This window comes from Mandrillus leucophaeus, unplaced genomic scaffold, assembly GCF_000951045.1.
Source record: "Mandrillus leucophaeus isolate KB7577 unplaced genomic scaffold, Mleu.le_1.0 Scaffold13, whole genome shotgun sequence".
NCBI lineage: Eukaryota > Metazoa > Chordata > Mammalia > Primates > Cercopithecidae > Mandrillus > Mandrillus leucophaeus.
The window spans coordinates 2,370,026-2,396,989 of NW_012101254.1; the positions used below are offsets into that span (position 1 = coordinate 2,370,026).

Genomic DNA, 26,964 nt, shown 5'->3' on the forward strand with positions numbered 1-26,964 from the left:
AGGCCCCTCCTCCAACAATGGGGATTACAATTCAAGGTAAGATTTGGGCAGGGACACAAATCCAAACCATATCTGCATTCTATAGCCTGGATCCATTCCCATGGTCTGCTGACTCTGGAAAACCACACTAGAGACAAACACAGAGGGGAACTTTCATGCCAGCCATGTCACTACTCAAGCAACTGACCCGGGCAGGTCACTCTGCAGCTACTCATTCAGAACCCACTGTCCTCATGTCTCAAGTAGGGATAATAATGCCTGGACATTCCAACCTCATATTTAGGAAGGTGCTACACACATCTTATGGTTAACAGAGCTTGGGAAGTGAAGATACCCAGGGTGGACCCAGGAATCCCAAGCTCCAGCCCCAACTTGGCCATTAGACACCCATGTGGTTTAGGGCAGTCTTAAACCTTTAACCTGGGTATCCACACAGGTGAGATTTGAGGATTGGACTAGAACATCTCAAAGGTGGTTCTAAATTATTAAACATAGCACCCTGGGCAGACCCAGAGCCCAGCTGCCCATGCTTGGGTCTGCAGGTCTTCAGCAGGCCCTGGGTACCAGGAACTGGAACTGAGCAGGCCCCAGGGTTAGGATCTAGCCTTCCTCCAGGAACCACTGTACTGTGGGGATCACAGGGAAGACTTGCACAGTAAAAGCAGCGGCCACCCTCCGGCCCCCAGGAAAGCAGGGAAGGACCAACAGCCAGTGGTTCCAGAAAGCCCAACGTGACCACACTGCTCACAGGGACTCAAAGTGGTGATGGAAGCCCTGCAAGGTCATGACTGTTCTGATCTCCACCTTCAGTCAGGATCCATGTAAAATACCTTCACCTTAGCCACTGGGTGACCCATCTCGGTATCTAAGAAGAATACTGTCTTACCCCTTGAGAAGAGGAATGTGTGTGCACCTGAGCATACCTGGCAGGAGGACTGGGCAGGGAGCAGGGAGATAAAGATTACCCCTGTCTCATAAGAGCCCTCGTCAGCTAGCATCCTCCTCAGACCTTTCACATTTCTCAACACCACCCTATGAACAGACGATGCAGATCTCTCCCCAGTTCTATGAATGAGAAAGCTGTGGCCCAGAGAGATTATGGGACTTGCCGTGGCCACACAGGAAGTGGAAGAGCTGGGACTAGAACTCAGGCCTTATGACTCCTGATTCAGTGCTCTCTCCAACTTACTGCTTATCCAGTGGTCCCCTCTGGGAAACTGTAAACTATCAAGATGAGGTTGGGTGCTTAAAGCCAACACTGCCAGGCATCCCGGCATCTCTGCCAGGGTACAAGCATCAGATTCACTGACTTTCCCACCACCACCTAGGAGGGCAGAGCCTTTGACCCTCATGCCCTGAGATTCTCAGCAGCGCTGCTGTCAGTGGGGGACACGTGGTATCACACTTTGGGGAGAGGCACAGCCCTGGTTCTCCTGCTGGACCTTCCTGAGGCTCAAGAAGAGAAAGTCGTATGTATGCAAAGGAGAGAGACTTTGCAAAGGGAGTCTGGGAGCCCAGCACTTGGCAAGTTCAAGGACTTCAGGGGCAGGAGAGGGCAGGAGTGAGGAGTGGGCCTTCTCTCTCTCTCTCTCTCTCTCTCTCTCTCTCTCTTCCCCTTTCTCTCTCCCTCTCTCAAACACAAAGGCATCTCTCTCCTTTGATGATGAAAGATGATTCCAATATTATTACAAAGAACAAAGTCCAGCAAGGAAAGGCAGATCATTCAATCTCTCACCACCCCCAACCCAGAGTGCCGCCCTTGGAGATTCTAACAGGAGCCTGTCCCCAAGTTCTGCCCTCTAACAGCAGGCACTACCTGAGGGTCGCCCACAGCGGGGAGGGGGCCTGCCCTTGGAAGAGCCACTTCTCAGGGCCAGAGTCCCACCCTCACCCAATCTGCTCTTTCAACCCCTGGCCCCGCTTTTCCTCTGTGTGGCTCTCGTTGCCAACCAGGCACACTCCGGCAGCACCCCAGTCATGGTCCTCCCCGCCTCCCATATACCCACCAGGCCCAGGTGAGCTGTCCTTCCTGGGATCCTTGGCTGATTTCAAATGTCCAATTGTGGTCCTCCAGAGCCACCAATGCGGATGTGTTTGTGGCAGCAGCTTCCCTGGGGCTTAGCTGGGCCTCCTGCATGAATTCTCAGGGTCACAAAATCCAACTTTGTAAGATAAGGATTCAGTGGACTGTGAAAAAGGAATGTGATTTCCAGCATACAGACAGGACTAATATCAGTAAATCCTACACAGGATAAAAGAGGGTGAATCAGCCAAGGGACATGAGGGATGGAGAAACATGTGCTGTGAAGAGAAAGTGGGTGGAGGTGTGCCTCCAGATGCTGAAACTCAGACTTCAGAGGCCTGAATTCCACCTGATTCACTTGTTGGAATCACCCTGATACTCCCAGGGGTTCCCTGATGACCTACTGTGTGCAGGCACCAGGCTTGGGGTGCAGAATCAGACAAGGTCTCTGTCCTCACTTCCTGCCAGCTCTGGAGCTCAGTGGCTCCACAGACCTTAGATCAGGATCAAAGGCCCTTTGAGATGGGATAAAAGGCTCTGGCCTCCGACAACATCTGTGCAAACATGAAATGACAGAACGGACGTGCAGACGCGGTAGACAGAGTGGATGCCCAGGTCAGCCGTGCCTGTCATGGAAACGAATGCGTGGGTACAGATGAAAACAGCACTTGGTCCCAGGACTCCACCTCTTCGGGAATGAAGATCCCTTTTTAATGTCAAAAAAATTCTACAGACCCAATATTTATTCAGTAAATATTTATGCAGGGCTTCCTATATGCCAGGGATAGGTAAGAGCTGTACTTTAGTATCCATGAATTCAGTCAATAATGACAAAAGCCATTAAGAATTCAGTAATCTCTTTATAAAGGTGTAGGTCATTAATCACAACAGTGTCTGTGACTATTTGGGACATGGCAATGCCTGTGAGTAGTGGCTGTATGGAAGATGGCTGTATGGAAGACATTCAGAATACAGTTGGCTTATTGGATTCCAGAGGTCCACAGTCCACAGGCAAGAGACCAACGATGGCAATGCTGGCTCCAAACACATAAGGGACATCTGGTGCCAAGGAAAAGTGGGGACTTCTCGCTGCTTTTTTTTTTTTTTTTTTTTTTTTTGAGATGGAGTCTGGCTCTGTTGCCCAGGCTCTGTGGCCCAATCTCGCTTCACTGCAACCTCTGCCTCCCCAGCTCAAGTGATTCTCCTGCCTCAGCCTCCCGAGTAGCTGGGATTACAGGCATGTGCCACCACGCCTGGCTAATCTGTGTATCTTTAGTAAAGACAGGGTTTCACCATGTTGGCCAGGCTGGTCTCAAATGCCTGACCTCAGGTGATCTGCCCGCCTCGGTCTCCCAAAGTGCTGGGATAACAGACATGAACCATTGCACCTGGCCATTCCTCACCGCTTTTCAAAGTGGGCTTCTGCAGCACTTTATGTTCCCCATCTGCATTCTTTGCCTCTTTTTCATCATTCCCTCTCATCTTTATATGCATCAATTTTAAAACATCTGCCGGGCACAGTGTCTCACACCTGTAATCCCAGCACTTTAGGAGTCTGAGGCGGGCAGATCGCCTGAGGTCAGGAGTTCGAGACCAGCCTGGCCAACGTGGTGAAACCCCATCTCTACTTTAAAAATACAAAAATTAGCCAGGCCTGGTGGCGGGCACCTGTAATCCCAGCACTCGGGAGGCTGAGGCAGGAGAATCGCTTGAACCTGAGAGGCGGAGGTTGCAGTGAGCTGCATCATTGCACTCCAGCCTGGGCAACAAAGCGAGACTCCATCTCAAAAAAAAAAAAAAAAGAAAAAAGAAAAAAGAAAAAAAAAAGAAAAATCCTATTCTGTTTTTCACTTGGCAAAAGGATGCCTACCCTTTGTCCTGTGATGGTTCATCTCTGAATACTTAGGGAGAAGCTATTAATGCTTTAGAAAGGAAGCAATCTCAATATTATTCTATTTTATTTTTAGAATATATTATCCTTTGGGAATAGCCCCTCAGAAGCTGTGATACCAAACAAATCACTCCCGTTTTCTCAACAGTAAAAGTAGGATATTGACCTAAAGGGCATCCCTGAAGGGAACACCAGTGCCCTAGGGGCCTCCCACTCACACGTGCTCTCAGAGGAACCCATGCGTAGACAGCCCTCAGAGCCGCGGCTCTCCTTCCCTGGACTCTCATGCACACAGGCGGGCAGCAGAGACTCTGATCATTCCCATCAGGCAGCACCCACGCCTACTTGATCTTCCAACTCCATCCCGCAAACCCACCATGGGGAGCACCCATAGCAAGGCCCACAACCATGGCCGTGAGAACAGCTGGGTCCGAGGAAGTGCCGCACTCCAGTGGCAGATGGGGATAAAATCCTGATTCCAACTCTTTGCCCCAGGAGAGATGCAGATGGGTGCACTGGCTGGCGATGCTCTGCAAGTCTAGATTCAGCATCAGGTTTGCCAGTGTCCACAGGTCCTCCCACCCCACCCCACCCATGCCTATAGCCCCTCCCAGACACACACAACCCATGCCACACACACAAAAAAACACACATACACACCACATGCATATACACAACTCACATCACAGGCACCACACATATTCACAACACACAAAAAACACACCACACACGTACATTACATACACAAAACATATACACACATCTAAATACAACACACAAAACACACCACACACATACACACAACACACACACTACCCAGTTCAAGTGATTCTCCTGCCTCAGCACACACCACACACACGCCCCCCACACACAAACACACCACATAGACATATACCACATACACTACACATACACACACACCTCACATATACACAACACACTCCGCACACACGCCCGCCACACACACCACACATATACCACATACATATACTCACACACACACACACCAGACACATTACACATGCCATACACACACACCACACACCCAGACACACCATATACCACATACATATACTCACGCACACGCCACACAATCACACATGCCACGCACACACCACACACACATATACAACACACATCATATATACCACACAGACATATACACACCACACACACTACACACACAGACACACCACACATATATACCACATAGACACACCTACACACACCCACACACACATACACACCACGCACACCTCACACACCCTACACATACCACACAATACACAAAACACAAACATATACACACCACACCACACACACCCCCCACACACACCCCACACACATATATATACACAACACATGCACAAAACACACACACCACATGCATATATACACAACACGCACCACACGCATACACACCACACACACACACACACACCCCCGCCATAACCCATGCTTGCTGACTGCCCTGCGCACACTGATTAGTGGAGCAGTTAATCTGCTCTGAGCAGCCAAGGACAGGGAGCCACATCAGCCTGGCCCATGAGTTAATACCCGGAGAGATTTAGTCCCCACAGCGCTCCAGGCTCCTGGGCCTTCCGAGACATCTATGGCCTTTGCATCCTCAGTGATGGGCACTAAGACACAAAGATACTGGCAGGAAGAGAATCTTCCTGAAGGCTCTAGCACAGCTAGGACCGGGGCCTGCTCTGGTAGGGACAGAGGGCACGTTCCTGAAGAGCGAAAAGGTATTTATTTCTCGTTAGGGGCAGAGGGGGTACCTCTGCTCCTGAGGAGGCCTCTGGAGAGCCAGCCACAAGGAGCTGTTTTCCGAGTCCCCCTGGCCTCCCATGTGGCAACCCCTCAATACCTCGGGTCCCCTGATGAGGCACTGCCCGAGGCTGCTGGCATCGTGCTCCTGACAACCCAGGGAGGCCGACAGTCCCATGCCACTGTCACAATGAAACTGTGGCTCTGAGAGGCTGAGCAGCCAGCCCCAGACCACATGGCCTGGAAGGGGCCAGCAGGCTGGAGCCCGGGTCAGCTCGATGGTCCACTGAAGTATGGTGTTTGCCGTTGTGGGTGCTGTACTCCGCATTCGCTGTGCGTTGGGCACCGTATTCACATACACTCCGTCCCCGCTCAGGCACTCTCTCTTCCATTTTAACTCCTTAGATCCTCTCCCAAGGAGGAGGGAGGATGCCTCTCCTGACCCAGATCCTTAAAGCCCATCTCCGGGCAGCTTTGGCTCCACTCTTATTAGCTGTGTGACCTGGAGTGAGTCACTTAGCCTCTCTGAGCCCTCAGCCTTCTCATCTTTAATACGGAGATCACCTTCTCTTCCAGACCTACCACACGGCAGATCATGTGTGTGCTCTGGGGAATGTAAGGCACCGGTAGGGGTACTATCCACTCTCAGTTTTCTCCCCTAGAACTGAAGCATGGCCTAGAGAAGCAAGACTGTTCTGCCTCCACCAGACCCAGGCCATTGTTCCACAGAGTCCTGGGGAGGCCCTGATCTATGGCAGAGAAAATCCCCAGCAGGCTAAGCCTGTACCCAGACCCCACCTGGTTCCACCGCTGCCACCTGGCTAGGTGACTTCCCTGTGAGCACCTCAGGACTAAAGAGCCCAGTCCTCAGCCCCCTCTTTGAAAGAAGAGCAAAACAGGAGAGCTACAAGCATGCATTTCCTGCAGGGAGTTTGCCCAGGTGCTCAAGAGTCACCAGCTTAAACACCTTTCTTGGGGCAGCCCTAAAGGGGTGGATTTGACACCCTACCTGCATGAGCTTTCCTGAGTAGGTATGTGAATCATGTTCCTCCAGGTAAATCCTGGCCTGGGGCTGTCATCAACCAATCAGCCGCCCAACACTCACTGAACCCCCAGAGTGTGTCCAGCATTGTGCTGGGTGCTGAGGGAGGGTGAGATCCTTGTCTCTGGAACTTCAACAAAGTGACTTGGGGAAATGGTGAAATCAACATGGAACAACACAGTGACTCGGACACTGCCTGAGGCTGAGCTGCCGCACATGTCAGGGATTTAGGAATTAAAAGAGAGGCCAAGATGGGATGTCGCCTTCTGAAAAGGCTTCATTGTGCTCAGCAAGGCTGTCCAGGAAGCCAAGATGGGATGTCCCCAGAGGGGTAGGGAGGTGACATCTCCTTTTGCATGAAAGAGACCTCATGCAGAAAAGCTTGCGATAGCTCATAATTGCCCAGCATTTCCCAAAAGCTTTTCTTTTTCAGTCAATTTTAGCGCTGGATCTGCTTGAAGAAAATTAGTTTTAAGAAATATTTTAAGACATTTAAATCGAGGATTTTAAAAACTGCCCTATTCCCCTGTGGATTCCTCCCAAACTTGTTTATAAATTGGGGATATTCAAATGCTTATGAAGATTGGGGTGAGAGAATGTGCACAATAAATTAAAACGAAAGAACACCTGCTCCAGCCTGGCTTCCCGGAGTCTGGGTGCTCTGAGCCTTCGCTGCACGCTAGCATCACATTACCTGGGAAGATTTCAAATACACAAATGCTGTGCCCACTTAGAGAGGTCTGGGTTGAGGCCCAGGCATCCAAATTCTTTCAGATGCCTCCAGGTGATTTCCAGTGTGCAGCCAGGGCCAAGGCCCCTGGTGTAGCTGCATGTTCACTGTCTGCCTCCTTGTGAGCACTGGAAGCCAGCGTTTCCGATTTCCCTCCTCTCACTGACAAGCTCCTTGTCAGTGGCCCGCTTCTCTCTCCCCACAGAGCCAGCCCTCCTCCCTGGCCATGCTGGACCTTCTGCACGTGGCTCGGGACATTGCCTGTGGCTGTCAGTATTTGGAGGAAAACCACTTCATCCACCGGTGAGTCAAAGTGACCATGCTCTTCCTGTCATCCTGTCGCTGTCTGTGTGCTTTCCTGCAGATCTCAAGGGCTCACATCACTAGGTCTCCCTCCAGGGCTGTTTGTTTGTAGGATGATTCAGCTTTGGTTTGTTGTTTTTTTTGAGAGACAGGGTCTCACTTTGTTGCCCAAGCTGGTCTCGAATTTCTGGGCTCAAGTAATCCTCCCACCTTGGCCTCCTGAAGTGCTAGGATTTCAGGCATGAGCGATGGCTCCTGGCCCCTTTGGCTTTGTCTTTAAGATGGTAACTTATTCTATCAGGGTTTCACTTGCCCCTTACATAAAACAGGTGTCATAAAATATCCTTGCCAGGGCTGGAGACCTATAAGTTAATAAGTTAATTCTTAACCTCCTGTGAGGCCCCCTGCCTGTATCTTGAATGTTCAAGTCCTATATCACTTTAAGGCTCCCCCCTCCCCCCCCGTAGAAAACTGGGCTCCATATGGGGAAGTTAAGGAATTGCATTTTTGACAATGGGTGGCTTACAGGCAAGGATGCTGTTGTATTCATCTTTGTATACCTGGCATATAATGGGGACACAATGTTTGTTGGATATATTATTTTTTTCTAAAATACTCTGAAATGAAGCATAATGATGATTTTCATTACTTCTATACTTCATTTCTTCTATTATAATCATTCTTGTGTTTAAAAGCTGTATGGACTGGGACATCATGCTATGAACATCATATATCATGTATGTCTTTCCTTGTGAAAGCTGATGACTTTCTCAGCTGACAGCTTGAAATCAGAAAACTAAAACAGATCATCAGGCTCTTTGCAGAGCTCTTCCTTAATGATTTGCCTCTAATGTAGTAAATAATAACTTGGTGAACTCACAATAATTTATTAACACACGTCTTCAAAGAGTTTAAGGCATGTTCATAATCATTAAAATATGTAAGTACAAAATAGGAAATGAGAGATGCTGTAAGAGCTTAGAAATAGAAAATTATCATGCCTGTAATTTTATCATGCATTTTGGGAGGCCGAGGAGGGAGGATCATGTGAGGTTGGGAGTTCGAGACCAGCCTGACCAACATGGAGAAACCCCATCTCTATTAAAAATACAAAATTAGCCTGTAATCCCAGCACTTTGGGAGGCTGAGACGGGCGGATCACGAGGTCAGGAGATCGAGACCATCCTGGCTAACACGGTGAAACCCCGTCTCTACTAAAAAATACAAAAAACTAGCCGGGCGAGGTGGTGGGCGCCTGTAGTCCCAGCTACTCGGGAGGCTGAGGCAGGAGAATGGCGTAAACCCGGGAGGCGGAGCTTGTAGTGAGCCGAGATCCGGCCACTGCACTCCAGCCTGGGCAACAGAGCGAGACTCTGTCTCAAAAAAAAAAAAAAAATACAAAATTAGCCGGGCGTGGTGAGGGGGTGCCTGTAATCCCAGCTACCTGGGAGGCTGAGGCAGGAGAATCACTTGAACCCAGGAGGCAGAGGTTGCGGTGAGCCGAGATCACGCCATTGCACTCCAGCCTGAGCAACAAGAGCGAAACTCCGTCTCAAAATAAAAAAAAAGAAAAGGAATAGAAAAGTATGCAAATATATAACAAGCTATGCTTTCTCCCTAATAAAAACGGGGAAACGAGAAGTCAGGAAGTACACCTGCCTAAGTTCCAAAGTCACTCCTAACAGGAGGCAATCAACTCTCAGAAGAGCTTATCCTCTTACTGTCACTTCATCCTTTTGGCCTTCAGTTCTCCCTCTAGCTTCTAACCCTTTCCAACTTGCAGGTCATGCTGCTTCATAGAAATAATGAAAGCAAAAAAGGAGCCGGGAGCAGCTCCACCATCTGCTGCTTCTAAGACTGTATCAGTTCTGTTCTTTTTTTAAGGTCATTTTTCAGCCCTTTCCCCCGCTCCCCAGTCCTGTTCTTGTCCTTTGCGTTGTACCCAGAACTTCCCATAAATCTCAACTCTGGGCTTTGCCATTCCATTACTCAGTCGAGACAAAGCTGTGCACTTTTTGAAGTCATCCTTTATTAGAGTCATCTTTCCATCTTTTGTCCATGTGCTTTAAGTGTGGACTCCTCTGAGAGCAACCTGTGTCACCTTGGTGACCAGATGTCTTCCTTCACTTAGCATTGGGATCCTTTCTCCTTTTTTTTGGATCTCTGCCCACGTTGGTCACCATAACGTACAGATTCTCTGGCTGAGGGATCATTTCCATTTGTCCTCTGACCTTTTGACATCTGCTTTCCTACAGCCACAAGACATTTCGATGATACCCAATGCTCTGTTGTTATGATGTTAACAGGATTACATTCCCTCAAGACTCCTGTCACTTCCATATCTAGAAATAGTTACTGAAGGTTGGAATTAGATCCCAGAGCAATTGTTTATTGCTCTTTTCTCCTTTCTAAGAAATTAAATTGTCAAACACCAAATCAAGAAGGTATCAGATGATCTGTTTTAAGCAAAAGAAAACTTCTGGCAGAAATTGTCCATCTCAATCAAAGCTTTTCTTCTGGGGTAATTTGGTCATTTGTATGGAAAAAAACGTCTTTTACATGTTCTAACTAGCTAAGAGGTCTATGGTACATACCCACAACAGAGTTGCCTCGAATTCTCTCTCCCTGCACCCTTTATCTGCTCTTAAGATTCATGGACTTCCACACATGTATACTTCTACGCTTTTGGAATTCAGAGTGGAACTTCCTTACCAGATCCACATGCTTCCGTTTTTTAAAAAAATTAGATCTTTTTCCTTTGGACATGGTTCATTGCCATTTCATGAATGATGTGTCATTCTCCCAACTCTTGGTATGTTCTGTATATTGCATTTACCTTCTTGCCATTAAATTCACGATCACTTTTTAAAGCAACCATTCCATACGCATCAGTGTAAAGACTTTTCTGGAGCCATAAATATTATTCCTGGTCTACTTTGCTATATTTCTCTTGAGAATTAATGGCTATACAGCCAACTATTTTTCTTCCTTTTTGATGTCATATGTGTTATGCGTGTATGGTTTTATGGGGGCATTTTATACACCACCTCAAAATTCAACTTAAACCTTCTGGATCAGGTCAGCAGTATTAACAACATAAATCTCCTACCTGAACCCATTATTCTTGTACCCTCAGCCATGATCCCCAATCAAGATCCTATTTTTTAAATACTATCCTAGCAGCCAGTTGATTCTCTAAGTCCTTTCTCAGCCTAGGATCAGAACCATCATGAAACCAGTTGAACATGGAAACAGCAGCTGTGCTCCCTAAGTACATCTTGTTTTTTTCTGCACAGGAACCTTAATATTATTAGAGACCCATCCTAGACTTCTTCTGGCTGTATCCCTCATTCCTACATGCATGACCAGAACGGTAAGCAGTCAGACAGTAGAAGCTGATGAGTCTTGGACAGTGGTTGACCATGCCTCAGGCGCAGGCCACAGGAAAGCAGGTCATCTAGAGTCAACAGCAGAGATGACAACTTTTTATCACCTGAAAGAAGCGATTCTTCAGTCATGTAGCTTAGCAAAGGCTTTAGATAAAATCATGGACAAAAGAACCATAATGGCTTATTTAAAATAATAATAATAATAATAATAACTTTGGGAGGCCGAGGCAAGTGGATCGCCTAAGGTCGGGAGTTCAAGATCAGCCTGGTCAACTTGATGAAACCCTGTCTCTACTAAAAATACAAAAAACTAGCCAGGTGTGGTGCTGCATGCCTGTAATTCCAGCTACTTGGGAGGCTGAAGGAGAATTGCTTGAACCCAGGAGGCAGAGGTTGCAGTGAGCCAAAATCGCGCCACCGCACTCCAGTCTGGGCGACAGGGCAAGACTCCGTCTCAAAACAAAACAAAACAAAAAACTAGAAATATTTGTGAATATCTTAATCTACTTGAATTTGATTTCAGGGAAGTCATGCTGTTCTAAAACACTTTTCCAAACAACTGGCAGAAACCAACCAGTGGTTTGTTCCAAATCTGCCTAAGGCCAAATAACATTCCTTATGACCCTATGTTATCTACTTTTAGCTTACTTTTTAAAAAATAAAATGAGGACAGTAATAGCACCTTGTGTCTTATAGGGCTGTTGTGAGAATTATATATGAAGCACTTACAACAACACTTAGCACATAGTAAAAGGCCAATAAATCCTAGTTCCTAGTATATTGCATTTCATTATGATTGCCCCATTAAACATTTTTAATCATTTCCCCTAATCCTTTTCCATTTCTCTGTAGTTGTGAGGCCTAGAATTGTTAAGGCTGTTTCTCTCACACTGAAGAATACTATACTAAAGGAAATATAGGGAGGAGAAGGAACTATTTAAACTTCAGCTTGGAGATAAAATCCTAGTGATGGACGTAGTATACTTATCTTCCTAGGGATAAAATTAGGACATGCATTTTCTTTCTTCCCAGAGACATTGCTGCCAGAAACTGCCTCTTGACCTGTCCAGGCCCTGGAAGAGTGGCCAAGATTGGAGACTTCGGGATGGCCCGAGACATCTACAGGTGAGTAAAGACTGCCTCAGCCCTCGAGGCCTGTCTCTTCCACCTCAGCCCCTCAAGCGAATGGGGTGTGGCTGCTTGTCCCTTACATCATCTCCTGGTACCCTGTCAACTTTCCACCTAAAATTTCACTAAGTTCCTTTTCAGGACATGGGAAACTTGAATTAGTGACCATGCCTGAAGGCCTGAATCCAGGATCACACTTCCTGCAATAATTGACACCAAGTTCTTTTTTTTTTTTTTTTTGAGACAGAGTTTTGCTCTTGTTGCCCAGGCTGGAGTGCAATGGTGCAGTCTCGGCTCACCACAACCTCCGCCTCCTGAGTTCAAGCGATTCTCCTGCCTCAGCCTCCCGAGTAGCTGGGATTACTGCGCCACCATGCCCGGCTAATTTTTTGTATTTTTAGTAGAGACGAGGTTTCTGCGTGTTGGTCAGGCTGGTCTCAAACTCCCAACCTCAGTTAATCTGCCCACCACAGCTTCCCAAAGTGCTAGGATTACAGGTGTGAACCACCATGCCCAGCCGACACCAAGTTCTTAATTAGTTTGTCCATTGGTTCCAACTCTAATCCGGCCATGCTCTGAGACATGGGATAACTTGGATACCTGATGTGGAAAGACCTTCAAAGCGAACTTTACTGAACTTCCTCAACTCCTCTTCTCAGTCCTCAGGAATTCTAAGTGGCTATGGTTTCTATCACCCCAAGCACCTGCATCCCAGATCAGGCAGGATGCAGGGCCTGGCTCATTGCTCAGCTTTAGCCACCCCAGGAGATGTGGAGTACAGTGCAGAACCCATCAGTACCTAACACAGCCTTATTTTTTTCTCCCTGCCGCATTTTCAAGGCTACATTTAAAAACATTTTCTTCAATTTTAAAAGCTAATACTACTTTAATTGTACTTTTGCTCACTCTTCTCTTCCCAGCCCCTAGTTCCTTTTTTTCCCCTGATTATTTACAACACTGACTTGCTATGTGAGCTGAGCAAGTCCCTCCTTGCATGGGATGACCCCTTCCCTAACTCACAGGGGTAGAGAGAGGAGCAGTGGTTATATGGAGCTTTAACTCTTTGGAGAGTAAGTCAGACTGATCCAGACACCACCCCTCAAGGCCTCAGTCAAACATGTTAACAGTCCCCAGAGGGGTGAGCATGCTGAGGCTATCACGGTGCCACGGGGCAGCAGCACGTGGAAGATGTAGTAAAGACGTTTCTGGAGCGTCTACCACTGCTGTCTGTCGTACTCCTCTCCTTTGCTCCACTTCACCTTCTAACGCTACCCACAAGCTCAGCGTTCCTTCCTCTCCTTCCTCTCCTTCCTCAGAATACCCTGGGACTGCCTCTCATTTCAAATACAAATGCTGCAGCATGACTCCTCAAGCCCTCTGTTACCGGACTTTTCCTTCCCAGGCTCAGCTCTGACAGCTCCCAGCTCCAGGCTTCAACCACTCAAAGTTATCTACAGTCCTTCGTTCCCCACCTACTCTATACTTTGTGCAATGGCACGGGTCAGGAATGGTCTTCTGGGAGAGCGTCTTTCCTACTCAGCTCCATGAGTGCCCTTCTGTGAAGCTTTCCCTGTCCCTGACCCCTGCCTCAAGTAGAATGAATCCATTCTTCATTTGTGTCACTGAGCCTTGCACATACATTACTGTATGTGGTGTTCTATATTGCAATGCATAGATATCCATTTCTTCCACCAAACAATATCCTTGGGAGAGAGAGACTGGCCTATTTATGTCCTCAGCACATGGCAGAGTACTTGATACACACTAAATATTCAGTACATATTTATTGAGGTAATTAATTAATGTCAACAGCTGGCAGGAAGCTGCCTCCTGTAACACATTCAGAGAGGAGAACACCAGGCTAGACATGCAATTGGCCTAACAGGCAGATGAGTTAATTTATTGGTTTTTATCAGTGAGTTGCATTAATGACATTACTGATGAAAACTAGTAAATTAACTCATCTACCTAGCAAGCCAACTCTACGCCTAGCCCTGTGTTCTTTTGTCTGGGTGTGTCATGGCAGGCAGGGTCCACACAGCTGTCTAGATTACTGGTTGATTGCCTACACTGAACTAAATGCTGTGAGTGTCAGAGGATCCAAAATGATTAAGACACAAGCCCTGCTCTCAGTTCTCCCATTTTGGATCTTGCATTACTGCAGATCATCAGAAACACACTATACTTATAAGGTTGCAGTAATGTTATTCTTTGTGAGCTATAACAAACAAAACCCAACAGGGAAAGCTAAACGTCTGCTAGCAGGTATCTTAGTCATTGCATAGATCATTCCTCTCATGCCTCTCGTGGGTTATTTTGTCTTCTATTAAATGACACCAACGTTCTTAACTAAAAGATCTGTGTGCCCCTGCTCTCCTCATGAACCACCAAGGACCGTTGGTTAATTTCAGACCTTTAATGGGTAGACTATATTGTTCCCACTTTCTCAACTTTCCCGACAGAGCGGATGCTTAGTGCCATCTCCAGATCCTAGTTTGGTTTTCCTCTCCTTCCCCACAGGGCGAGCTACTACAGAAAGGGAGGCTGTGCGATGCTGCCAGTTAAGTGGATGCCCCCAGAGGCCTTCATGGAAGGAATATTCACCTCTAAAACAGACACATGGTAAGTCTGCTATCATCCTCCAGGTATCCCTGCAGCCGTAAGGTGGTGCTCCTGGACCAAATGATTCCATACTCTAAGCCGGGAGCCCCTGTGTTAGCAGGGAGGGAAAAGAGAAGAATCAATACACCCAACAACAGTGGTTCTCAAATGTGAGCATATATCAGAATTCATAAAGACTTGTTAAAATTCAGATTATTGGACCCTACCCTGGGAATTTATGATTCAGAAGGTCTGGGATCTAGCTGAGAATGTGCATTTCTAACAAGTCCCAGAGTGATGCTGCCATTGCTGGCTGGAGGACCACACATTAACAGTCACATGTAATTTTAAATGGCAGATTGAACGCATGCCCTTCACAAAGTACACACACACACACACGCCGCAATAAAGGGAGTCTTTTATTTGCATTAGACCCTGCAAGGACACAACAATGACAAAATTTTGGAAACTGGGAAGTCATGAACACGTGGTACCTTACTAAGAAGACTAGAAAGTGGATCTCTAAACCAACAGTCCAGATCCAGAAGCAGGGCTGGTTCCCTCGGCCTAAGAGCCCCAGAAAGGCCCAGAAATTGACAGTAGGGGTGTAGGCCAGGCACAGTTGCTCATGCCTGTAATCCCAATACTTTGGTAGGCTGAAGCTGGAGGACTGCTTGAGCCCAGGAGTTCAAGACCAGCCTGGGTAGCATAGCAAAGGCCCCATCTCTACCAAAAATTTAAAAATTAGCCAGGTGTCATGGTACACGCATGTGGTCCTAGCTATTCTGGAAGCTTGGATGGGAGGATCACTTGAGCCCAGGAAGTCAAGGCTGCAGTGAGCTATGATCATGCCACTGCACTCCAACCTGGGCAAGCAAGAGAGGGAGAAAGAGAGAGAGAGAGAGAGAGAAAGCGGGGGAGGGAGGAGGGGGTAGGAGGGAGGAGGAGAGAAGAGAGGAGAGAGAAGAGAGGGAGGGAGGAAGAAAAGAAGGGGAGGTATAGCAAACAGGAAAATTCATGAAAGGTCTGTTTAAGGAATAACTAAATCCTGTGGCTGAGCTCCTCACCCCTGAAGCTTGCTGGCTGTTCCTCATCTACCATCAGCACAAGACTGGGGCTCTCTCCTCTGAAGAGACTGAACTGAATTCTCTCTGGTCCTGGCCCCCACTGGCCCCCCAGCACCAAGAACACTGGCAGCTGGGCAGGAGATCAGATCATTTCTCTTTGGAGGACCGATGGAAGAGAAAATTACAGATACAGCACTGCCAAGTGGGGCACAGGTGCAGTGGGCTGAATAATGGCCGCCTGAAGGTATGACGTTCTAATCCCAGAGGCCCAGAATGTTGCCTTATAAGAAAAATGGGTCTTTGCAGATGTGATGGAGTTGAGGATCCTAGAGTGGGGCAGCTGTCCTGGATTATCTAGGTGGGCCCTAAATGCCATCGCAAGTATCCATATAAGGGAGAAGGACCAGGAGATGTCATACACACAAAAGAAGAGGCAGTGTGAGCACAGAGGCCAAGACTGGAGATGCGGTCCCAAGTCAAGGAGGTCCCGCAGCCACCAGAAGCCAGAAGCAGCAGGGAACAGAGTCTCCCCTAGAGCCTCCGGAGGGGACACAGCCCTGCTGACACCTTGATTTCAGTCCTGTGATACCAGTTTCAGAGGTCCGGCCTTCAGAACTCTCAGAGAATGAACTTATGTTGTTTTAAGCCACCAAGCATGTAGTTTTTTGTTTGTTTGTGTTGTTTTGTTTACAGCAGTCACAGAAAATTGCACCCAGTGAAACAAGCAAGCAAGCTGCCCACCAGCCAATGTCTTACACAGAACTTTCCAATGGCTTCTTAATGTCCCGGTCTTAAAATATGAACAGACAACCAAGAATCAACAAACACTTGAGAACATATTCTAATCTGAAGAAAACAAACATATAAAAAGGAACTTGAAAGAAGAAACATGTAGAAAGTTTAGGAAAACTTTTTTTAAAAACTATAATATCCTCCAAAAGATCAGAAAAACTATTGCAACCATAAATGGATGACAAAAGGTTATTTTAAACAATAGTTTTAGGAGGATAAGGAAATCCAAGTGTGATAAGAGGCAGCCTCGAGGAGATGGGCAGGGCTGCCCTGAAGCCTGTGTGGGCTGCGTGTTCTCACTTTCTTCCAAAGAGTATAGGGCTGGGGCAGACGGAAAAAAGAAACTTCACAGTGGAGAGACCTGACAAATACAACCTCAGCCAGGTGCTCAAAGTCCACCTCAACTGTGATAAGTCTAGGGGCCAAGCACAATGGCTTATGCCTGTAATCCCAGCTCTTTGGGAAGCCAAGGCAGGTGGATCACTTGAGGTCAGGAGTTCAATACCAGCCTTGCCAACATGGTGAAACCCATCTCTACTAAAAATACAAAAATTAGCTGGGCATGGTGGTGGGCCCCTGTAATCCCAGCTACCCAGGAGGCTGAGGCAGGAGAAATGCTTGAACCTGGGAGGTGGAGGTTGTAGTGAACTGAGATTGTGCAACTGCACTGCAGCCTGGGCGACAAAAGCGAAACTCCATCTCAAATAATAATAATAATAATAATAACAACAACAACAACAACAACAACAGGACTGGGTCGTGTTGCCGGTATGCACCCCTGATGTGATGAAAATGGTACTTTACCTCTGTGGTCTTCTTCCTCCCCATGTCCTATAACCACAGTCTAATCATGAGAAGAACAGACAAATCTCAATTGAGGAATATTCCACAAAATCCCTGACCAGAGCCTCAAACCTGTCAAGGTCATAAAAAACAAGGAAAGTCGGAGATGTTGTCATAGTCAAGAGAAGCCTAAAGAAACAGGACAATTCAATGTAATGCGATATCCTAGTGGGATTCTGGAATAGAAAAAGGACATTCAGTGAAAACTAAGGAAAGCTGAATAAAGTATGGGCTTCAGTCAATAATGCCTTAATTGTGGTTCATTAATTGTAACAACTGTATCATACTAATGTGATGCTAAAAGTAGCAGGAATCGAGTATGAGGTACAGGAGAACTCTGTATTCACAGTTTCTTCCAAGTTTGAACTGTTCTAAAAAACAAATCTTATTATCTAAAAATTTGATGACAGAAATGTAAAAGTAATGAAAAGGATGGAGTGTGAAGCTAAATAAACCTTCCAGAAAATAAACCTAAAAAGAAATGGGAAATATAGGAAAATATAAGAATTTTTTATTTAAAAAATTAAGGGGTATAAACCAAAAGGTCCAATTAGCTGACAAAATAGGAGTCCCAGAGAGAAGGAACAGAGGAAATGAGGAGAATAAAGACAGCAGAGAAATCATTCAAGATTTCCTAGTACAGGACATAAATTTCCAGAATGAAAGAATTCACCAAGTGCCAATCACCGTGGATAAAAAGGGCACATCCTTGGCTGGGCGCAGTGGCTCATGCCTGAAATTCCAGCACTTTGGGAGGCCAAGGTGGGTGGATCATGAGGTCAGGAGTTCAAGACCAGCCTGGCCAAGATGGTGAAACCCATCTCTACTAAAAATACAAAAATTAGCTGGGCGTGGTGGTGGGTGCCTGTAATCCCAGCTACTTGGGAGGCTGAGGCAGGAGAATTGCTTGAACCTGGGAGGCGGAGGTTGCAGTGAGCCGAGATCACTCTAGCCTGGGCAACACAGCAAGACTCTGTCTCTTAAAAAAAAAAAAAAAAAAAAGGCACATCCTCAGGCCAATGGTGATAAAGATCCTGCAAACTTCCATGAAGAAAAATTTAAAAATTAATAGTAAAAAATACTAGTGATAAAAGATAAGGAATCCAAATGGCATCAAATCACTTAACAGCACCACAGGAAACGTAAGAAGACAATGCATGAATGAACAACCTCCACATTTTGAAAGCCCGGCGCTGAGATCATGTCATAACACGATGCCTCCACGAATGGCCAGAGCTGCCTTTCTGACCAGTGTCACATAATGAGAGCAAGAGCCTTTGTTGTTTTTACACCAGTGAGATTTGGTTTTAACGTAACCCAGTGGATCTCTAAGTGTGGTCCATCAGCACCACCTGGGAACTGCGAATCCTCAGCCCCCACCTCAGGCCTAATACAACAGAAACTCTAGGGGTGGGACTCCGCAATCTGTGTGTTAACAGATGATTCTGATATGATATGCAGTGAAGCTAGAGCACCAGCAACCCAGGGGATCCAGAGACAGAGAATAACTTAAGCAATTAAGTAATTGTCCTGAACACATGCACATCCCGTGACCCAACACTCCTATTTTTAAGTATTAGAGAGAAGATGACACAAATAGACTTGGGCGCTGGATGTTCACTTGCAACATTGTTTACAATCGAGAAAAAGCAAAACAAAATAAAAACAAAACCCAACCCAACTACCCCTCAACTAGGAGATGGAAAAATTCACTGTGGTTTACTTATATCATGGAAAACTATTCAGCAGTATAAAAGAACACACTAAACCTACATGTATCAACATAGATAAATCTCAAAAACAGTGTTCAGTGGGGAAAAAGCAAATTACAAAAAGGAGTAGGATATCATTTATGTATAACTTTACAATGTAAAAAATGTCTATAATACAGAGTATTGTTCGTGCTTTCAGGCATTGTTTAAAAATGTGAAACATACAAGGGTAGGATACAGTCTAACTTCAGGGGAGCGGAGAGAGGGAGGTGGGGTCTTCCTGTCTCTGAAGTCTTCATAAAGAAAGGGAGAGCTGACACAAATAAGGCAAAAGATTAACATCTAGATACATAGATACTCTGGTTCTTTTTAAAGTTTTGACTGTTTCACAACTGGAATGCTTAAACAAATTACATAGCTGCAGGGATTGGGAAGTGCTCTAAGACAATCAGGCAGAAGAAGGAGGAGCTGGGGGATTTTTGGCAAAGGTGGGCGAGGGGAAGCTCCTCACAGGAGGTAACTTCAATACCTGAAAGACAGAAAGGGCAGGCCTTGGAAAGAACTGGGAAAAGACTTTCCAGAAAAAAGCCAGTGTGAACAGCCAGAGGTAGGAATGAGCCTAGCTTGTTTGCTGAGAAATTAAATCAAGTCCTGATGGTCGGAGCTAAGGGAGCCCAGGGCCAGTAGGGGTGGAAGGGATGGGTCACAACACAGACAGCCTTGGAGCTCAGATGAGGGGATGTGGATTTTATTCTAAACACCATGGGATGCCGGTTGAAGGGTTGTAAGCAAGAGTGTGATATGATCTTTGCTTTTTTAAAAAAAATCCCTCTGCCATTGAATTTACGCTAGAGGTGGGTAAGTGAAGAAGGAAACCAGTTAAGAAAATCCTGCACATTGCTAGCTGAGAGAAAGAGGAGAGTGGTGTGGCTTGGTGGTGGCAGTGGAGGTAGTGCAAAGTAGTCAGATTGAAGACTTTTTTTTTTTTTGAGACAGAGTCTCGTTCTGCTGCCCAAGCTGGAGTACAGTGGTGCCATCTCAGCTCACTGCAACCTCCACCTCCTGGGTTAAAACAATCCTCTCACCTCAGCCTCCCAAGTAGCTGGGATTACAGGCTTGTGCTACCACACCCGGCTAATTTTTGTATTTTTAGTAGAGACGGAGTTTCACCATGTTGGCCAGGCTGGTCTCGAACTCCTGACCTCAAGTGATCCGCCCACCTCGGCCTCCCAAAGTGCTGAGATTACAGGCGTGAGCCACAGCGCCCAGCCTCAAGATCTTTCTTGAACGTAGAGTTAACAGGACTGCTGACTGTTGGATGGGAAATGGAGGGGTGTGGGATAACGGAGTCAAGGATGACTCCTGGGTTTTGGGCTTGAACAAATGCATAACCAGAGGTGCTGCAGAGTTGGGAAAGAATGGAGGAGGAGATGGTGTGGGTTCAGAAGGAGTTCCGTTTGGGCATGTTAAATTTGAGTTGCCTATTAACATAGGCCAGTGAAGCTAATGAGTGGGCATCTGATAGATGAAACCGAAGCTCAAAGAACTGCGTGAGATATTGGAATCTGCTGGATGGACATTTAAAGATATTAATCTTTGGCTCCCACTTTTTCTAAGTACATACCCTGTATCACACCTGGAGACCATCTTCCACAATGGCCTTTTTTCTTTAATCATAACCTCCTTTCAGGTTATGATTAAGGAGAAAAATGTAGCTTTTAAAGGCTGACACAGAGCAGCTTGTTATTTTAAAATCTTTTATCAGATTGTTATCTTCATTGATTCAAATGTTTAACAGTTTAATCAGCAATGATGTATGCTATTTCTATCATCTCAGGCAGAGCAAGTTTAATACAAAAAGAAAGTGAAGTTTTAAATGTATATATATATATATATGTATCTATTTCTCTTTATTTGATTTTAAATGCTCTGGTGCAAAGCTTTGGACTTTGTCGCTCCTTTTAAGGCAGGCTTATAGGTGATGAAAGAACCATCTGGCATACAAAATATAGATTTGCCCTATCTGTAGGGTTTCTAGATAAAATACAAAATGGCCAGTGAAACTGAATTTCAGATGCACAGCAAATAGTTTTTTAGTATAAATATTGGAGCATACATATACTAAAAAAACTATTTGTTGCTTATCTGGAACTCAAATTTAACTAGGTATCTGGTATTGTTATTTGCAAATAGGACAATCCTACTTGTTCGAAATTATCAAAGTTCTATGACCAATACTACTTATTGCTCCCTTGAACTCTAAGAAAATAAATATCCATGTACAGTTCTATTAGTGCTCTCAAAGGATGCTATAACCTGTATCTATCTAGAAAAGCGGAAAACATATAGCTGTAATTCTTTAGGCCTTATTGCCAGTTTCTTGCTCATTTGATTTTGCCTAGTTAGTTTTGCCTTGAAGGGGAAGTAAGATCGCCAAACAGAAAGGAAGAATATACGTGCCAGGCAATTTGTAGGTAGCAAAATCAAGAGATCTAATAATGTATTCCAGTCTGTCTCAGATTAGTTGTATAATAACCTCTGCTTCAACCTTCTCCCCTGAAAAATAGGGAAAATATCTTTGCCCAATCCTTCTCACAATAGTCTTTGACATTTCACACAGATGATGACAATAAAAGCACCCCATGTTTCTTAGAAGATGGAGGAACTATTTTCTCTACAATTTTTGTGGTAATATTTGCTAACCTCAGAAAACTACAGTCAGACACTAAAAGATAGTCTTTGTCAAAAAGCTAATCATTAGAGTAGTGGTTTAAAGTTTTAATCAAAATATCAAAGGTGATTCTTTTAGAACACGAAGAATTCATCTCATAAAGCTTTTAAAACAACAAATGAGAAATCAAATATTTTTTAAAGAGAAATAGACAAAAATGCCTTATCAGATATTAAGACAAATACACAAAAAGTAAAACAGAATGGTATCAATGCAAGAAGCAGACAAGTAGACGTAGTGAAAATATAGCCAGAAACAGACCTGTTTTTAATCATGAGTCAATGGGTAAGGAGGAAATTATCTTATGCATAGTGTTGGAAGAGTAGTTATTTGAAAAGCAAATCAATTTAGGTCCTTACCTCACACTAGACACCAAATTAAATTCCAACTAGATTTAAGAAGAGCGGAAAAACAAACACAACTAGAAGAAGATAGCAAATATTTATCTAATCTTTGGCGAAGGGAAGATTGTATAACTATAAAGTAAAGGAAATCATGACATTAAAAAAAAATAGGTTTGACTATCTCAAAATAAAAATCTTTGGTATGCTAAAAAGTAGCATTAGAAAGTAACTAAGGCCAGGTGCGGTGTTTTACACCTGTAATCCCAGCACTTTGGAGGCTGAGGTGGGAGGATCACCTGTGGTCAGGAGTTCGAGACCAGCCTGGCAACATGGTGAAACCCTGTCTCTACTAAAAATACAAAAATTAGCCAAGCATTGTGATGGGCACCTGTAATCCCAGCTACTTGGGAGGCTAAGGCAGGCAATCAACTTGAACCTGGAAGGTGGAGGTTGCAGTGAGCCAAGATGGCGCCACTGCACTCCAACCTGAGTAACAGCAAGACTACATCTCCCCCCCCCAAAAAAAAAGAAGAAAAAAGAAAGAAATTAATAAAAGTATTTGAATTTTTTATAAAAGGTTAACATCTCTGACATACAAAGAATGCCTACAAATCAAAAAGAAAATTGATAGATACCGTAAAAATGAGCAATTCATAGGAAAAAAGTGAAATGAATTAATAAACACTTGGGAAAGCATCCAACCATGTTAATTATCAAGTCAATAAACATAATTTAAAATATTCTACCATTTTTTGCCTTAAAATCAGCAAAAGTTGTTGTTATTAAGAATACTCAATGCTGGTGAGTGTGTCTACCACGCTTTTACATGGTGCTGGTAGATGAATGGAATAACACATTTGGAAACCAAATAGTATGTATCAAGAATTTGTCAACATTCATATTCTTTTGATCTATTTATTTTACTAGAACTATCCTACATTTTAATTCAGTAACCACCCTGAATTACTAGATTATCCTATCTGGATTCAAGACCTATCTTGAAAGTAGAGTTGGGCCGGGCGCGGTGGCTCAAGCCTGTAATCCCAGCACTTTGGGAGGCCGAGACGGGCGGATCACGAGGTCAGGAGATCCAGACCATCCTGGCTAACATGGTGAAACCCCGTCTCTATTAAGAAATACAAAAAACTAGCCGGGCGAGGTGGCGGGCGCCTGTAGTCCCAGCTACTCGGGAGGCTGAGGCCGGAGAATGGCGTGAAGCCGGGAGGCGGAGCTTGCAGTGAGCTGAGATCCGGCCACTGCACTCCAGCCTGGGCGACAGAGCGAGACTCCGTCTCAAAAAAAAAAAAAAAAAAAAAAAGAAAGTAGAGTTAATAGGACTGCTGACTGTTGGATGGGAAGTGGAGGAGTGTGGGAGAATGGAATCAAGGACGACTCTTAGGTTTTGGGCTTGAACGTATAACCAGAGATGCTGCTGAGCTGGAAAAGAATGAAGGAGGAGATGGTGTGTGTACAGAAAGAGTTCCATTTGGGCATGTTAAATTTGAGTTGCCTATTAAAATACACCAGTGAAGTTGATGAGTGGGCATCTGATAGATGGAACTGAAGCTCAGAGAACTGTAAGAGACTATGGAATCAGCTGGCTGTACATCCTAATCTAGTAATTCAGAGCCTTTATCTTAAAATCTTCCCTTTAAAAAATGCACCAAGATGTTCATCATAGTATTTTAAATATTTTGAAAACTGAAAACAATGTGGAAATAAGGCAAACCAACTACTCAATGGAATGTTTATAGCCATTAGCCATTCCAAATGTTATTTATAATATGTGCTGGCACGGAAAATATTTATGCTATAATGAAATGTGCGGAAAAATCAAGGTCCAAAATTGCATATTGAATATAACTGTGACTAAGTGAAAAAAAAATCTCAGCACAGAAACGACTTACACATTAACAGTGGTTGTCTTTTAAGGGAGCATCACGTGCAGTATTTTCTTATTTTTAAAAGTTTTCTACGTTTTAAGAGTTCTCTATTATGGCCAAGGGTATAATGAAACAAAAAAAAGGGTTGAAATTGTATGTCTGTGTGCCTGTGTGAGTGTGTGAGTGAATGTGGGTGGGTGTGTCTATATCCATCTCCATGTCCTCTGTCCCATGCCCAGGTCCTTTGGAGTGCTGCTGTGGGAAATCTTTTCTCTCGGATATATGCCATATCCCAGCAAAAGCAACCAGGAAGTTCTGGAGTTCGTCACCAGTGGAGGCCGGATGGACCCACCCAAGAACTGCCCTGGGCCTGTGTATGACTCTCTTAGGAACTTTTCTACTAGTAGTTACTAAGCAGTTTTTCTTTTCAAAAAATATCCAGAGTCACATATGCTTCTTTAAGATGAAGGGGTAGATAGCTGCCCTCCCTTTAATATGCCCCAAGATGGGAATGTGACTGTGACTTCAATGAGATGGGTGGGTCTCCCAGGCCCTCAAAAGCAATGATGCCATCCCAGAAAAAGTGTCCATTGTCTGGCTACAGGCTGTGGACTCGCCAAGTCTACATTCCCCAAGCTCCTGCTGGGAATGTGTGTCCCAGGCCCAGGCCCTGCTGCCGTACACTGTATGTCCATGTCTACTTTAAAGATTTCCATTCCCTGCAATGTCTGCTGCCCTGCCTGGCACCCCTCACTTCCTTCCCACAAGCAACGCAGATGGGAAATGTAATTGGAATATTCTGTCCCCGAAGTGGCTTTAATTCAGGAATGGAATGAGAGCAGCCGTAGTTAACGTAAACATCAGGATGTCTGTGTTAGATACCTTTACACCTGCACACTCTTCCTTGACCAATCAGCAGGGGGCAGCATAGGCCAAGTACACGGGCCTAGACAAGTTCCCACCCTCAACGTATTCATTCCAACCCTGGGGCTGGAACAAAATATATTTTTCATCGTTGTGCTTCTCCTGATTTTAATTAATGTGCTGCTTCTTTTAGATACCGGATAATGACTCAGTGCTGGCAACATCAGCCTGAAGACAGGCCCAACTTTGCCATCATTTTGGAGAGGATTGAATACTGCACCCAGGTAGAAACATTTTCTTCCCTTGATCAACATTTACTCTATATGGAAAAGTCTTAAAGATGGCAAATACCGAAATATGAAATAGGTCAAGCTAGTCAGAGTATAAGATTTATGATCACAATAGTGAAAATTAATTTTGTCTAAAATGGAATGACTAGTGTCTCCATTTGCCCATTTGGTAAAATATAATACTAGCAAATTCACCAGCACACAGCACAGTGCCAGACGCGCAGTAAGACTGGGGAATCAATACAGTCCACAAGAATTTACCAAGTCCCTACTGGGGACCTAATGTTTTATTAGCCAGAATTGAAGCTTCACAGATGTATGGAACACATCTGCTCACAAATAGTTTAGAGCCTGGCTGCAGAAATAACAACATGTGAAATAATTAAATGCATATAATTGATACATTATATGTCCAACTATGTATGTCAGGAGGATTAAGGGAATGAAATTTCAAAGTAATCTGAAGAAAGTTTAACATCATCAATAATACTTGTGTATCATTCATACTGTACAAATCACTTTTTGTGTATTTTGTTTTATCCTTATTGAGGAATGTAAAATATCCCCACCTTATAGATGAGGAGTTAAGGCCTGAAGAGTTTGTCTAAGTCAGACATTTTTCTAGCAATCCTGTGAGTTCCTCTATAGATCCCTCTCCCATTCCCTCAGTAATGATTTGAAATTTTTGCTTCTCTCCCTCATTTTCAGCAGACAGCTATGCTTCCTCCCCTAAGAGGGTGGAGATTATCGTATGAGAATGACCTCGTTTCCTCCCTGTCTCTGATACAAACTTCTCTGCCTCTGCCGCCATTCCTCACCACTCTCCTTCCCATCTCTCCTCCCCTTTAAGGCCAGCCTTGCCGCCAGTATCACCAGTTGCCCGCTGAGGGCTTTGTTCTGTCCGATGATCTCCTCTTCCCTGTGTTCACTTTCTTTCCCTCTCTCTTGGCTCTCATTCTGCCAGGATATCTAATTCTGAGAGTATTTTAGAAGAGTCAATAAGCCACTATTTATTTTAATTTTGGGGGCAGTCTCGCTCTGTTGCCCAGGCTGGAGTGCAGTGGTGCCATCTTGGCTCACTGCAGCCTCCACCTCCTGGGTTCAAGCGATTCTTCTGCCTCAGCCCCCTGAGTAACCAGGATTACAGGCGTGTGTCACCAGACTCGGCTAATTTTTTTGTATTTTTAGTAGAGATGGGGTTTCACCATGTTGGCTAGGCTGGTCTCCAACTCCTGACCTCATGATCCACCTACCTTGCCCTCCCAAAGTGCTGGGATTACAGGTATGAGCCACTGTGTCTGGCCTAAATTGTTATTTTTGTTTTGAGTGAATACAAAATGAGTATTTTTGAGTCAGCATTTTATGTTCTTTTATTTTTATTTTTTATTTTTTTTGAGATGGAGTCTCACCCTGTCACCCAGGCTGGAGTGCAGTGGTACAATCTCTGTTCACTGCAGCCTCCACCTCCTGGGTTCAAGTGATTCTCCTGCCTCAGCCTCCTGAGTAACCAGGATTGCAGGCGTGTGTCACCACACTTGGCTTTTTTTTTTTTTTTTTT

At 45.0% G+C, this 26,964-nt stretch overlaps 1 protein-coding gene across 1 annotated transcript in view; it reads left to right on the top strand.

Annotated features, from left to right (window-relative positions):
- ALK (anaplastic lymphoma receptor tyrosine kinase) overlaps nt 1–26,964 on the top strand; it is a 793,694-nt gene that overhangs the window by 759,708 nt on the left and 7,022 nt on the right. The window contains exons 24-28 of the mRNA XM_011972566.1: nt 7,665–7,762; nt 12,184–12,276; nt 14,800–14,901; nt 24,492–24,626; nt 25,310–25,400. Coding sequence (XP_011827956.1) covers nt 7,665–7,762; nt 12,184–12,276; nt 14,800–14,901; nt 24,492–24,626; nt 25,310–25,400 — 519 coding nt within the window. The remainder of the gene's footprint in view (nt 1–7,664; nt 7,763–12,183; nt 12,277–14,799; nt 14,902–24,491; nt 24,627–25,309; nt 25,401–26,964) is intronic.